Genomic DNA, 15216 nt, shown 5'->3' on the forward strand with positions numbered 1-15216 from the left:
GTTCACTGTAAGAGACTCCCATCTGCCAAAGTGTATTTAAGTGTCATACCATTAATGCTAGTTCATCCTAAAAAAAAAATCATCCTGTAATGAAATGCATTGTATAAACTCAGGAAAGCTAGGACACTCACAGTTCTCTACAAAATTAGCCATTGAGGCCAATGATAGTGTGGTACAGAAATGGTAATTTGACTCTCTGAAATGGCTCAGTAATGACCCCTTACTATTTAGCTATTGGTGTGTTTGCTTTTGTGAAAATGTCTTACAGACCTAGAAATAAATGACTTTTCTCCGAAATGAAGGAAGGGTTTTGAAGAAGCAAGCGTGCTTAAAAAGAAGGGAAATGAATTTTCCTTGCCCACTTCTGAGCATTTCTCCCTACCACATAAAAACATAGACGTGAACACACTTTACACACAAATGCACTTGTGTGCACGCGCGCACACATACATACACACACACACTTTGTACTGAAGGCATGTCTATAAAAAACATTTTTAAAAGTGAATTTGTTTTTTTCAAAATGGGAGCAGCAAACACTGAACGCAGTCCACTATAATACTTGGGGTGGTCCTCATCTCCTTCCTGGAGCGTCTTTAGTTCAGAGGGAAAGACTAGATGCTATTGGCATGACTACAAATGAGGACCCAAATGAGATGAAAGTGTCTGCAATACTTTACTTGCTTCTGAAACTTGATAATAAGCACCATCAGACTTTGCAAAGGTCAAACTGGGAGAAAATAAAAGCTAGCATACTCTCCGATGATTTGTAATTTGACCAAATTCACAGCCTTCATCTGATCAAATTATGAGAGCCCTGCTTAGAGGCATCAATCATGGTGAAGTTCCTATGTGATGAACACGATGGAGAGTATTTTCTCTTTAGCACACATGAAAGTCGGAAATGAAAGGGAATCTTTTTCAGGAGCAGAGATTTCATGACCTGAGGATCTTCATGTTTCCATTTTCAAATCAGAGGTGGCTCTGCACATAGACGGGATCATCGTCCAGAAAACACTAGGTGCTTTAACACCTTGGACTTGCTTCCCCACTGCCAGGCTTGTCTCCATCTTTCCTCCTTCCTGCCCCCAAATTTTCTCCCTTAGATAAGCACCTGGTCTCTATGAGTTTGCTCTTAAATAGGTTGCCTGGGAGAATTTTCTGACCTTTGCTTTAAGTGGAGATTTGTCCCTCAAGTTATCTAGCTGATGCTTATGTAAGTTTTTATACAATAAAACATAGTTAAATTTCAAAGAAGAAAGAGAAGATAGATGTGAAACTGTTATCATTTGACTTTCATCATTAACATTGGACTTTCTTACAGTTGTGTTGAAATATCCCTGTTATTTGGCTTTACTTTGTATTTCTAAACTATTCTCTGCTGTTCCCTTTCGTGTTCCATTGATGGCCTTTTGACTCTTCCCTGTATGAGCCTCACACTTTCCCACATCCTTGACTTTGTTCATGCTTTTTCTGGAAGCCCTCACAAATGTCACATCCTTGATGATCTGTCCACTGGTAGATGAGATCATTTGAGACAGCTGTACACAGCAAAGACTTTGGTTCCAAAGAGCAGTTTTGAGCTTTTGAGTGGTTCTCGAATTATAATGTGCATAAAAATCACCGGGAGTGCTTGCCAATGATGGAGATTTTGTGGCTCAACCTCAAAGATTCTGATTTCGTAGTTCTATGAAGACCCAGAATGTGCACTGTTAATCACCAGGTGACTCCAATGCAAGTGATTCTAGGGCCTCTTTAAGAAACACTGTTCTAAAAACATCTCTCCTCTGTTTTTAAAATTTCTGACAAAAGGCTTCCCAAAAAACACTTTTTTTTTTCCAAAGCAAAATGTCATCAAAATCATTATTAATTCCCAGAAATTCCATTCTAGAAACATTCGAATACAGGCATTTTTATCCTCTGCCTTCCTGGCCAGATTGAAAGTATTTAGATGGAACACAGCTAAATATGGGTTAATGACATTGCTATTAATCACTTTTTGAGAAAATGTAGGCATCCCGAGAACATGCTGTAATTTTCATCACTTTAATACTGCCGCTGCCAGCTCTGGAGTTAAAGAGTAACAAAACAACTCTTTATGAAAAGGGTAGGTTTAAGATGAAAATAATTATTTTGTAAAAGTGAGGAAACAGTATCAGAGCCTGCGAACTGTGCTCTTCCAACTGGAGAATCCTGTGTTTGTAATAAATTCCTTTTGCTCTGGATGAGTTCTGCATTTTCAATGAGGTTAACTTGGCAACATTCTAGTTGATTTTAATAAAAATAGCTGCTTTGAGGACAGGGAGCTGAGGTTGCCAAATTTACAGCTGCCTTGCACAATTACTCTTACACTACCTTCAGGGTTACTTAGAACCAGTAAGCAAATTAAGTGTATCGATTGCAATTTTGTTGGACTAACACCCCCCTCCTTTTTTTTTTTTTTTTTTTTTTAAGGAATAAACTTGATTCCTTTCAGTATGTGTCTGTTCAGAGTGATCTCTTTTCTTTTCAGCCATAACACAAAGACAACATCATGGCTGGATCCACGACTTGCGAAAAAGGCTAAACCTCCAGAAGAATGCAAAGAGAATGGTAGGTCACTTAAGTTCCTACGATGTTTCTGCATTGCACTTTGAGCGTGTTTGTGTTTCTTAAAGGAGGGTCTCACCTCTAGAAGCAGCCATGTGGTTGAGACAGTTGGAAAGATGTAATATTTAATGCTCAGCTAGAAGACAGAATTAACACGGCTTTTCAGCAGTGCCATGTGGTTTTCCTTTCTCTGTCTGAGGAGACGGTGCCGGAGATCACATCTCTGTCATCTCTGTTGGTTCTCTGTGATTCCTGGCCTGACTTTACCTTCTAAGGACTTTTTGTTTGCAATATGTCTCTCTGAGGATTCTGATCTTTTCACTGGATTCGAACATGTTGTATGGAGAAACACTATTGTGGAACTATAAATAATATTGATTTTTGTGTTTAGAGGCATGGCCTTCTGCTAGTTATTAAGGAATCGGTGGTATAAAGGTCTATACATAGGGCTCCTTTCCTTTAATCAGATATTTGAATGATTGCATGAATATGCTGGGTTAGCTATACTATTTTCTAGTTCCCAGTGTAATAATATTGACTTGCTTAGAAGTCAGCTGTTCTCATGTATGGGAAGAATGTTTTTAAATAGTTTTGAGAATTAGATAAGTATAAACCTTGCTTTGAATTTAGTAAATTACATACATGAAGTCTGTTAGAGATGGTACTTGTAATTTTTAAAGATACTGAGTTTCATGTGAAAAGAACACTTAAAATTTAGCTAAAATGATAAATAACATACTCTCCTTGTGATTATTTGACCTTTATCTCCTCAAGCTACTAGAGTCCCGTTCAAAGGCACCTATCTATGAGAAGCTCTTAAAGGTAGAGAAAGTGATGAGGAGAGTTCAACTTTTAAAGAAGTTTCTGAAAAGTCAACTTTGTAAAAAGTCTCTAATTCTGAAAGTCCTTTGATTTTAACAATAATTCTGGCTTTCTCAGATAATATTTTGCTAATGTTCATTTCCATGAGATAACTGTTCTCAAGCTAGTTATATACTGAGTTAAATTTAAAAAAAAATTACAGTGCACCATTTATATGTACATATTGGGATGCATAAATATCCAGTTTTTAATCACTGTCTACATTAAATTTTCTATTCATAGCTGTATCTCTATGCCTCTGTATAATAGCATGACTACATGTGGTTGAATCCCATAAAATTATTATGTGACCTGGACTTTGGAACACCATTAGGTTATATATTTCATTGACACCAATAAGACATGTGCTGCGGATTGTAATCGGTTATAAATTAAAATGGCCTGATCTGCTATGTATGGAAGTTACAATTTACTTTTGCCACAGATGTAAAACCTTAGTATATCCTGATTAAAATGAATTTAACGATTTGCAGTGCTATGACATACTGAACTTCTCAGCTGTCTTATTCTTTTCATTAGAAAAAGCTATTAAAATCAAATTTTAAAATTCTGGGAGTGTTGTAGGCATAAGACATAGCATAACTTTAATATTCCAGTGTTACCAGTTTTTCCCACATCTGCTCTTGTCTATCTTCTCAGGATGGTAGGTACCTAAAATATGATGCCAGTGTCTGGGAAGCACATATCACTGACAAAAAACAAGTCCTAGAATACAGTCTTGTAGTTCAGAATGAATTCTAACCAGTCAATTACTATTTGTCTTCCTTTCTGCAAAATAAATAACTCCTAGATTTTATTCCATATATTATTGGAATGTTTTAGAATGGAAAATAACATCTCGTTAGTTAGAATACTATTATTCCAGACACATATTTTGAGTTTTCTTGCCAAGAAAATTGCTTTCAGGTAATACTGTTACTTCTGTTGTATTTTTCTTTAAAACATAGGTTAAAATTGCGTGTTTGTCTGTTAATGGATTGCTGTTGAGCTCGCCAATTAAGTCAGGCTTCTTTATACATTCCACTCAGGCCAAACAAAGTAGAGTAATTTTCTGAATGCCGGAATGTGTGTGAAATGTGTATAAAAAATTATACAGGCTCCAGATGATAAGATCTTTCTTAGGCAAAGATTTGTCCTCTTTATGCCGGAGAGATAGAGTGGAGGCTAATTCCTTAATCCAATCTGGAGTTGAGCCAATAGGAGTTTGGGCTGAGTTTTGATAAGACCCAGTTTACCTCTGGTTTGTTTCTGTGCTTAGGCTGTTTGCCCAGGGTTTTCAACCAAGAGACCATTTGTAGGTCGGCAAGCATCTTCTATAATGGGTCAGGTCGCCTATATTTTAGGCTTTGTGGGTCATCCAGTCTCTTTGTAACTCCTCACTATGAAAAAGCAGGCAAAATCAATATATTACTAAAGGGCATGGATAGATTTTGATAAACTTTGTTTATGAACAGAAAATTTGAGTTTCGTATATGCTTGGAATTTTGATATTAAAATACTACTCTTGATTTTTTTTTTTTTTTGGCAAACATTTAAAAGTATATAAATTGGTCTTCATTTCTGGAGCATACAGAACATAGAGACAGGCTGGATTTGGTCCACAGGACAATCCAGGCCCAGTGTGTTCATGTGGGACCTTCCTCTTGGCAGGTCTTGAATGCCAATATTTTAAAAATATTTTTTCTTCTTAGTATTGCAAGACTGCCAAAAATCTGTGATGTATTTCAGGGGTTTTGGCTTAGCTTTTTGCCTCTAGACCTTGCAGCTTCTGAATCTGACAAATGTCATTATGGGATAATGGGTTGTGTGTTTAAGATCTCTGAAGTCTATATTTTGTCACTGCATTCCCTCAAGACTCCTCAACTTTGTGCTGGAGTCCCTAACCTCCAGCAGTGGCCTTCTACCTAGGCCAAGCCTGGGTTCTTCCCACAGCCCACAATCCATAAAATCAGCTGCAAATTCTTTCCTTACCTCTCCAGGGTTTTCTCCTTTTTAGAATCCTAGACCTGTGGTTTTAGCAGTGCTCTGATCCTTTTAAGCTGTTCATTTTTCATTTCGTATAGATTTTCTTTGTGTTCTCATAGCTTATAAGCTTCTCGTTCCATCCTACCTGGAAGCGAAAGTTTTATGCAGTACTTTTAAAAAGCATTTTAGACCTTATTGGGTTGCATACTATGAATTCTTGATTATTACCATAATTAATATTTTAATCTCTCAAAATGGAATTCCATGATGTTTATATGTGCGCATACAATTATGAGTTTACATAGGTCCCTGTGGATGTGGAGGCAGACATGGATACATGTTGCAAATGTGGGCATTTGTGGTTCTGTTCACATAGGTGCAAAAAGTTAATTCCTTGATCAACTATAAAAAGAAGAAGCTGATTGAAAGAGAGACGGAAGGGAGGTTTCTACTGATCTAAATTATTCTTGGGTTAGAGGAAAAACTAGCAAATGTTTTCTTATTGTTATCAAGGGGGATGTGGGAATATAGACAGCTCCATACAAATACATATTGAACAGCTATGTATTGACATCAAAGCAACCATTTTGATTTCTTCCCTGCTACTAAACATAAAAGCGTACTTCCTTCTCTCACCATACAGTTGAAAATACTGAAGTCACTACATTCTGTGCATTTGTCATCGCTCTGCAGTTTTAGAGTTTCAGCACCAGTCGACATCACAGAAAAAAGTCTCCACCTACTACTGGATTCTAATATTAGTATTTGGGGGAGTGCCCTTTAGCAAGCCAAGATAGTCTTTTACAAAACACCACGAAATCGAAGTTAACTATTGAATGGTTCGGAGGCAAGATCCGTGAACTGTGTAGAAGACATCATCGTATTTGTCCTTGGCCCTCAGAATCAATACCACAGGCTTTCTCCTGACACATTTGCGATCACATACATCCCAGTGGTGACACATCCCCCAAGAATCACTGAACTAGGGTTAACATCAAAAGTGATTCTCAGGTCATGATCTTATGAGTCATGAGATCGAGCCCCGCGAAGGACTCTGCACTCACAGGGAGGAGTCTGCCCACTCATTCACACTCTCTCTATCTCATAGATAAATAAATCTTTTTAAAAAATGACTCAAGCCTTGTAGGACCATTCTTTTCTTAAAGTTGAAAGGTAATTCAACTATCACAGTTAGGAGTAGAGATTGTGTGAAATTTGGAGCCGTGAAAAGCTCTAATCCAAACACAAACCTGTGGGCTCTTGGGCAAGGTGCTTAATTTCTGAGAGCCTAGGCTTTCTTACCTGTAAAATGGAAAGCATATTTGTTTCATGCAGATTTAGTTTCACATAGAAGAGGGACAGTGCTTGTGATGCCACCGGCTCTGAATAATTGCTCCTTTCTTTTCCTTCCTGTGTGTTCTGAGCCAACAAATTAGCCTCGTAGAAGACAAAGGGAGGAATTCAGAATGGTTGGCCTACCTTAAAGGACTGGAATTATTCTAGAGTGTCCTGGAGAGATGGAAATGAACAAACCCACACAGGCTAAAAATTATCTGCCTCCCTAATTCCAGCCTAATATTGATAGATTGGAGGTTGTTCCCCTCCATTCTGTTAGAGTGGCTCTGAATTCTCACAAAGTTGTAATCACAGCTGTGCAAACTAGGTGGATTCATTTCTAGATTCTATGTCTTTGAGTTATAAGGGAGTTTTCTCATGTTACTGTAAAAAAAATTACATAATCTTAACGTGTTTACCTACATGAGAACTGCATTTCCCTTGACATTTAAAGCGTTGAGCTATTACTTTATCTTTTAAAGAAAATGGTGTCCGAGTACACATAAATGAAGACAGCATAAGCTGTATTTTGTAATATTTATTAAGGGTTTTTTTTTTCAAGAGAAGGAGATTTATCTTTCTAAAATAATAGAAAACACTAATTAGTTTTAGGTCATTTCTCTTTTTTTTAATCATTTCTTTTTTTCTTAATTCTTTTTCAAGGTTTTATTTACGTTCCAACTAGTTAACATACAGTGTAATATTACTGTCAGCTGTACAAAATAGTGATTCATCACTTACATATTGTGCTCATCACAAGTGCCCTCCTTCCCCCCATCCTCCACCAACCTCCCCTCCAGCAACCCTCAGTTTGTTCTCTATAGTTATGAGTCTGTTTTCTGGTTTGCCTTTCTCTCCCCGCTCCACCATGTTCATGCGTTTTGTTTCTTAAATTCCACATATGAGTGAAATCATACAGTATTTGTCATTCTCTAACTGCCTTATTTCACTTAGCATTATATTCTCTAGCTCCATCCATGTTGTTGCAAATGGCAAGATTTCATTCTTTTTTGTGGCTGATATATTCTATTGAATATATATATTATATAATAGAAATATATAATATATAGAATATATAATATAGAGAGAATATATCAGCCACAAAATTTATAATAGAATATATGATGTATATTTTATATAATAGAAATATATATGATAGAATATATCATATATATAGAATACATATATATAGAATAGTATAGAACTGTGTGTATACACACACACACACACACACACACACACACACACACACACATTTACCAGTCAGTGGACATTTGGGCTCTTTCTATAATTTGGCTATTGTTGAGAATGCTACTATAAACATTGGGATGCATGTATCACTTTGAATCAGTATTTTTGTATTGTTTGGATAAATACCTAACAGTGTAATTGCCAGATCATAGAGTAGCTCTACTTTTAACTTTTTGAGGGAAATCCATGCTGTTTTCCACAGTGTTACACCAGTTTGTATTCCCACTAACAGTGTAGGAGGGTTCCCCTTTCTCCGCATCCTCACCAACATCTGTTGTTTCCTGTGTTAATTTTAGCTGTTCTTACAGGTGTGAGGTGATATCTTATTACAGTTTTCATTTGTATTTCCCTGATGATGAGTGATGTGTAGCATTTTTTCTTGTGTCTGTTAGCCATCTGTATGTAGTTTTATGTCATTTCTTAAGTGAATTTCTTAACTGCCATGCAGATCAGGAAATGCATACTTTTATTTTCAGAGTTCACATTCTATTCCTAGAGTGCATAATTTATTTCTTTTTAGAATAGGGGCTTTGGCCTATTGTCTCATTAAATTTGTATTGATAATTAGTGATTCTAATTTCTCAAGAAAAAAAATGACCAAATCAGTGTCACCTTTGAATATTTGTTTTCCTAATCTAATATACCTGCTGGGATTATGTTTGTAAAGCACCTTGAAATTTTTCCATTAGGAAGAATTCAGTGAAACACACTTGAAGGGCACCTGGTGGCTTCGGTGGTCAAGTGTCTGCCTTTGGCTCTGGTCATGACCTTGGGGTCCTGGGATCTAGTCCCTCATCTGGCTCCCTGCTTAGTGAGGAGTCTGCTTCTCCCTCTCCCTCAGCCCCTTACCTCCCACTCATGCACTCACATGCTCTCCCTCTCAAATAAATGAATAAAATCTTAAAAAAAAAAAAAAAAACAGACTCTAAAGATACTATTCAAGTACTAAGACTTTAAAATTGAAAAGCCATGGATATATTGAATTCCTATCTTTAAATATTATGAACTAACTAATTTGGATGTTATTTTGTTTCTGTACTGATATTTAGGGTGTTTTATAAAAAATTGTTTAAAATATCTTAATATAAACTGTTCTTATTTTGCTAACTGGTAATTATTCATATTACTCATGATTTTTTATAGCAGCACTTTGAGGTAAGCTTTATCCAATGATATAGTAACCATTCCAGTATTTTCAGTTTAGGAGTACTATGAAATACCAACACTTTAGGAATATAAATCTTTTGTGGGGGAAAGAATAAAATCAAACCCAATTAAATTATATACCATAGATATTCCACTGCTTTACCCCAATACCAAATTGTGCTGTTTATGGCTGGCATCTGTCCTAATTGGTCCCAGTCTACTCTGATTGGTTAGTGTTCAGACCATGAAAATAGTTAAAATATTTTGAATATCATTTTTGTACTAATAATTTATTTATTTCTCTCTTCTACCCACAATCTTTATCATGGCTATAAAATAGTACCTATGTAAGGATTTAAAAATTCTGTCCTTTTATTCTTGATTTCTCAAGCTTCTTTAATGCTTAGGAATGAGTTATGTCTTGTGTTCATTGCTTAATGCATGCAAGTTTGAAAATAATATGGATGTCATCCAGTCTGCTTGTTCTGTATAGTAGCAAAATAATTTCAGAATATTTTAAATGTGAGTTTCAAGATTCTTTATTTTGAAATATTTATAAATTCATGGGAAATTATAAAAGCAAGTACAGGGAGGGCCCAAACACCCCTAACAAAGACCCTAATATTAACATCTTACATAAATATGATACTATATAAAAATCAGAAAATTGACATTAGTACAATCCACAGAATTTATTTTGCCAGTTATATAAGTACTGGTATGTGTCCATATGTGTGTGCGTATATCATATATGTCACATATGTAGTTAATGTGACTGTGGCCACAATCAAGAGTCATAACTCTGCCATCCCACAAGACTCTCTCATGCTGCTGCTTTATGTGCGTATCCATCCCCTCTCACTGTACAGTCCCTAACCCTTAACAACCGCTAATCTGTTCTCCATGTCAATGTCTTTGTTATTTCAAAAATGTTCTATAAATGGAATTATACAGTGTATAAACTTTGGAGATTGACTTTTTTTACTCAAGTTAATTACACTGAAACACATTCAAGTGTGTATATCAAGAGTTTGCTACTTTTTATCTACCCCTGTTTAAGCATTTACCCACTTAGGACATCTAGGTTGATTTCAGCTTTTAGTTAACATGAAAAAAGCTGCCACAAACATTTGTATACAGGTTTTTGCATGGATGTAGGTCTCTTATCTGGGATAAAAGTGCAGGATTGTAATTACTAAGTTTTGGGGAAAGTACATTTTTAGTTTTAGAATAAATAGCTGAACTGTTTTCCAGAGTGGCTATATTCTTTTATTTCCCCACCAGCAATGAGCCAGTTTCTCTATATCCTTGCCAACATTTGGTGTTAGGACTTTATTTTTTATGTTGGTTATTTTGATAGGTGTATGATGATATCAAATTGTGGTTTTAATTTGTATTTCCCTAATGGCTAATGATATTGAACATCTTTTCATGTAATTATTTGTCATCTGTGTATACTGCTTGGTAGTATGTCTGATAATGTCTTTTGCCCAATTTTTAATTAGATTATTTTTTTAGAATTCAGTTTTGAGGGTTATTTATATATTCTACATATAATAAGTCCCTCTATCAGGTACATTGTTTATAAACATTGTCCCGAGGCTACAGTTTTTACTTTTATCCTCTTAACAGGGTCTTCTGCAGAGAAAATGTTTTTAATTTTGATGAAATCAAATTTATCAATTTACCAAATTTATCAATTTTTCCTTTTGTGAAACATGCTTTGAGTATCAAGTCTAAGAGCTCTTTGCTCAGCCCTAGATGCCAAAGATTTTCTCAAATTTTTCCCCTAAATTGTATGCTTCAACATTTGACCTGTAGGTCTGTGATCTATTTTGAAATAATTTTTGTATAAAGTATAAGATCTAGGTTGAAGCTTTTAAATTATTATTATAATAAACAATGGATATCCACTTACTCTAGCACCTTTTGGTGAAAAGGCTGTCCTTCCTCCACTAAATTATGTGTGTGACTTTGCCATGTCATTTGGGTTCCATTGATCTATGTGTCTATCTGTGCACCAGAACCATCCTATCTAGATTACTATAGCTATATCTTAAGCTTTGATATTGAGTAGACTGGTATTGCCTACCTTATTTTTAAAAATATATAGATAGAAGCTTTAGTTAATCAGGAAGATGTAACAATCCTAAATTCATATGCATCTGATAACATACCTTCAAGTTATATATAAAGGAAAAAATTACAAATCTGAAAAGAGAATTTGAAAAATTCATGGAGTGTATTACTTCGTGTACCTCTCACTACTCAATATATTAAACAGAAAAAAGAAGAAAAATTTGAGTAACAAATAGTAATCTTGATTCAAAAGCCACAAATATACACCACACTTAGATGGAAAATACAATTCTCAAACACAGAGTACTTTACAAACATTGAGTACATGGTAACCTGTAGAGCAAGCCTCAACAAATTTCAAAGTTGACTTTCCAACATTATAGAAAACTTAAATTATATATCAATAAAAAGATAACTAAAATACTGTCCATGCTTAGAAATATAAAAACACATTTTAACATGTGTATTTTTTCCAAATTTATTGAGATATAATTGATATATTAAATTATGTAAGTTTAAGATAAACAGCATTATTATTTGATACCCATATATATGATGAAATGACCAACACAGTAGGCTTGTTTACTACATCCAACAACTCACATAATAACCTTGTGTGGGGGTATAGGGATAAGAACATTTGAAATTTAGTCTCTTGGCAACCTTCAACTGTAATTTATAGTACTACTAACTATAATCATCCATTCCATACATTTTATCTCCAGAGCTAATTTAGCTTATAACTGGAAGTCTGTACCTTTTGACCAACATCTCCCCATTTCTTCCATTGCTTGGTCTTCCATTCTATTCTTGTTTCTATGAGGTTGCAGGAGAGAGAATTCTAGATTTCATATATGAGATCATCCAGTATTTCTGTCTAACTTGTGCACAGGTTAGACCCTCAAGGTCAGTTCTTGTTGTCACAAATGGCAGGATTTCCTTCTTATAGCTGAAAAATATGCCATTGTATATGTATATTACATTGTTTTTATCCATTCGTCCACTGATGGACACATAGATTGTTTCCATTTGTTGGCTATTTTGAATAAAGCTGCAAGGAAGATGGGAGGGCAGATACCTCTTCTAGTAGTGATTCAGTTTACTTCAGATATATAGTCAGAAGTAGAATTGCTAGATCATATGGTAGTGCTATATTTAATTTTTTGAGGAGCCTCCATATGTTTTCCATAGTGGCTGTACCAATTTATATCCCTAGCAACAGTGCCCAAAGGTTCTCCTTTTTCTGTATCTTTGCCAACACTTGATATCTTACATATTTTTGATAGTAGTCATTCTAACAGGTATGAGATGTTATATCCTTGTGGTTCAGATACAATTCCTTATGATTATGTCATCATTGGAAAAAATGTGTATTTAAGTCCCTTGCCCATTTTTTAACTGATTTTTTTTCTTTTTTACTCTTGAATTATATGAGTGGAATTTTAACTCCTTTCAGATAAATGGTGTGAAATAGTTTATCCATTTTATAGATTGCCTTTTAAAATTTTTGTTTATTGTTCCTTTTGCTATTTAGAAGCTTTTCAGCTTGGTGTAGTCCCATTTGTTTATATTTTATTTTATTGTTTGTGTTTTGGTGTCAAATCCAAAAAATCATTGCTAAGATCAATGTTAAGAAGTTTTTTCCCATGTTTTCTTCTAGTGATTTTTGGGTCTCAGATCAGATCCTACATGTAAGTCTTTAATCCATTTGAAGTTCATTTTTGTTGTGCTGTGATCAAAGGGTCCTATTTAATTTTTCTGCCTGTGACTATTCAGGTGTCTCAGAAAACTTGAAGAACTTGTTGAAGAAAGTATACATCCCCCATTAAGTATTCTTAGCTCTTTTGTTAAATGTTAGTTGACTACAAGTGCATGGGTTTATTTCTGGACTCTTGATTCTATCCCATTTGTCTGTGTTTCTCTTTTTATGCCAGTATCACACCATTTTGATTACTTTAGCTTTGTAATATAGTTTGAAATCAGTATAAATATGATGCCTTGCCTTTTTTCTTTTTCTCTCTGGATTGCTTTTGCTATTCAGGGTCTTTATGCTTTCATATGAGTTTTAGGATTGTATTTTTATTATGTGAAAAATGCTACTGGAAATTTGATAGCGATTACATTGAGTCCATAGATGTATCACTTTGAGTAGCATGGACATTTTTGCAATACTAGCTGTTCCATTGCATATACACACAATATGTTTCCATTTATATGTGTCTTCTTAAGTTTTTTTTTTCTTTGAGTCTTATATTTTCAGTATACAGAACTTTGATCTCCTTGAATTTATTCTTTAGAATTTCTTTATTTTTTATTCTGTGGTAAATGGGATCGTTTCTTTATCTCTTTTTCAGATAATTCATTGATATTTCTGTATCCTGCAACTTTATAGAATTGTTGATTACTTCTGACAATTTTTTGGTCTAGTCTTTTTAGAGTTTTCTATATATAAGATTGTATCATCTGAAAACAGATAAAATTTTACTTCTTTTCTGATTCAAATGCCTTTCGTTTATTTTCTTCCCCTAATCTCTTTGGCTAGAACCCCTATTACTATGTTAAATAAAGTGGTAAGAATGGGCACCTTTGTCTTACTCTTGATCTTAGAGGAAAGATTTTTAGCCTTTCATCCTTGAGTAGCTCTGGGCTTGTCAATATTGCTTTTATTATGCTATGCCTTAATTGTTGAGACTTTTTATCATGAAAGAATGTTGAATTTTTTTTTCATTTTTTTTGTGTACCTGTTGAGATGACCATATGATTTTTCTCTTAATTTCATTAATATGGTGTGTCATACTTACTAATTTACATATGTTGAACCATCTTTGCATCCCAGTAGCAGATCTCACTTGGTCAGAGTGTATGATTCTTTAATGTGCTATTGAGTTCAATTTGCTAATATTTGTTTGAGAAATTTTCCATCTATATTTATCAGGGATGTTACTAATTTTGTTGTAATTTATTTTGTCTGCTTTGGTATCTGGATAATGCTGGCTTCATAAAATGCCTTTAGTAGTATACCCTCCTCTTCAGTTTTTTGAAAAAGTTATAGAAGGATTGGCATTAATTTTTCTTCAGGTGTTTGGTAGAATTCACCAGTGAGACCATCTCGTCCTGGGCTTTTCTTTGTTAAAAAGTCTTTTTTATGATAATATTTTTATGAAAATTGCAGTATTTTTTAATGACTATTTGTTGAATTATTTCTGGGGCATCTATAGTGGAAGGGCAGGAAAAAGTGAGCCCATACTATCTTCTCTGGGACCAGACGTCTAAATACTACGTTTGATACTAAATGATAACAATGATTTAAGTTTTATTTTACTATACACTCTTTCTTTTCCATCTACCAACACTTGGTAAGGTAGGTAGAGATTTTTAACTCCCACTTTTTCAGTTAGTGTTGCATTAACTGAAGTAAGGTATTCCAAAATTTTAAGGGCCTTGTCTAATAAATGTAAATTTAAAAATGAGGGTGAATCCAAGTCACGCAAGTTTGAGATAGATCTCAATGTTACGTCCATCATGTGACATCACAATGTTCTAGCTGGAGACACTAAACCCTTAAATTTTTCTTAAAAAAACTGGTTTAAAATATTTTTACTTTACAATTTTGTATTTTAAAAAATGAAAGAGAACTTTTTCATATATTTGTAATAATTTCTCTGGGATATCAAATTTATAAATAGACCAATGCATACAGTTTTATGATTGAATAATTTAATTGTCATTTGGTTTATGTTCTTAAATTTAGCAGGGTGAATTTAGCTTTCTGAAGGATGTTTTTAAATAAGTATTGATGTATATTTTGTGTTTCTCAATTTAAAAAATGAATAAGCTTTTGTTGGTTTTTATGCCTTCACAATTTCTAAATATTTTCACTGCCGTCCACATAATGTTGGAACAATTTCTTTAAGAACTAAAATGGGGATATCTGTCAATCATATTGTGAGACACAGTGTTATGTGTCCC

At 34.4% G+C, this 15216-nt stretch overlaps 1 protein-coding gene across 4 annotated transcripts in view; it reads left to right on the top strand.

Annotated features, from left to right (window-relative positions):
* Nucleotides 1-15216, top strand: part of MAGI2 (membrane associated guanylate kinase, WW and PDZ domain containing 2) — a 1383262-nt gene that overhangs the window by 902317 nt on the left and 465729 nt on the right. For all 4 annotated transcript variants that reach the window (XM_046021617.1, XM_046021618.1, XM_046021620.1 and 1 more), the window contains exon 6: nucleotides 2513-2592. In XM_046021617.1, coding sequence (XP_045877573.1) covers nucleotides 2513-2592 — 80 coding nt within the window. The remainder of the gene's footprint in view (nucleotides 1-2512; nucleotides 2593-15216) is intronic.

This window comes from Meles meles, chromosome 10, assembly GCF_922984935.1.
Source record: "Meles meles chromosome 10, mMelMel3.1 paternal haplotype, whole genome shotgun sequence".
Taxonomy (NCBI): domain Eukaryota; kingdom Metazoa; phylum Chordata; class Mammalia; order Carnivora; family Mustelidae; genus Meles; species Meles meles.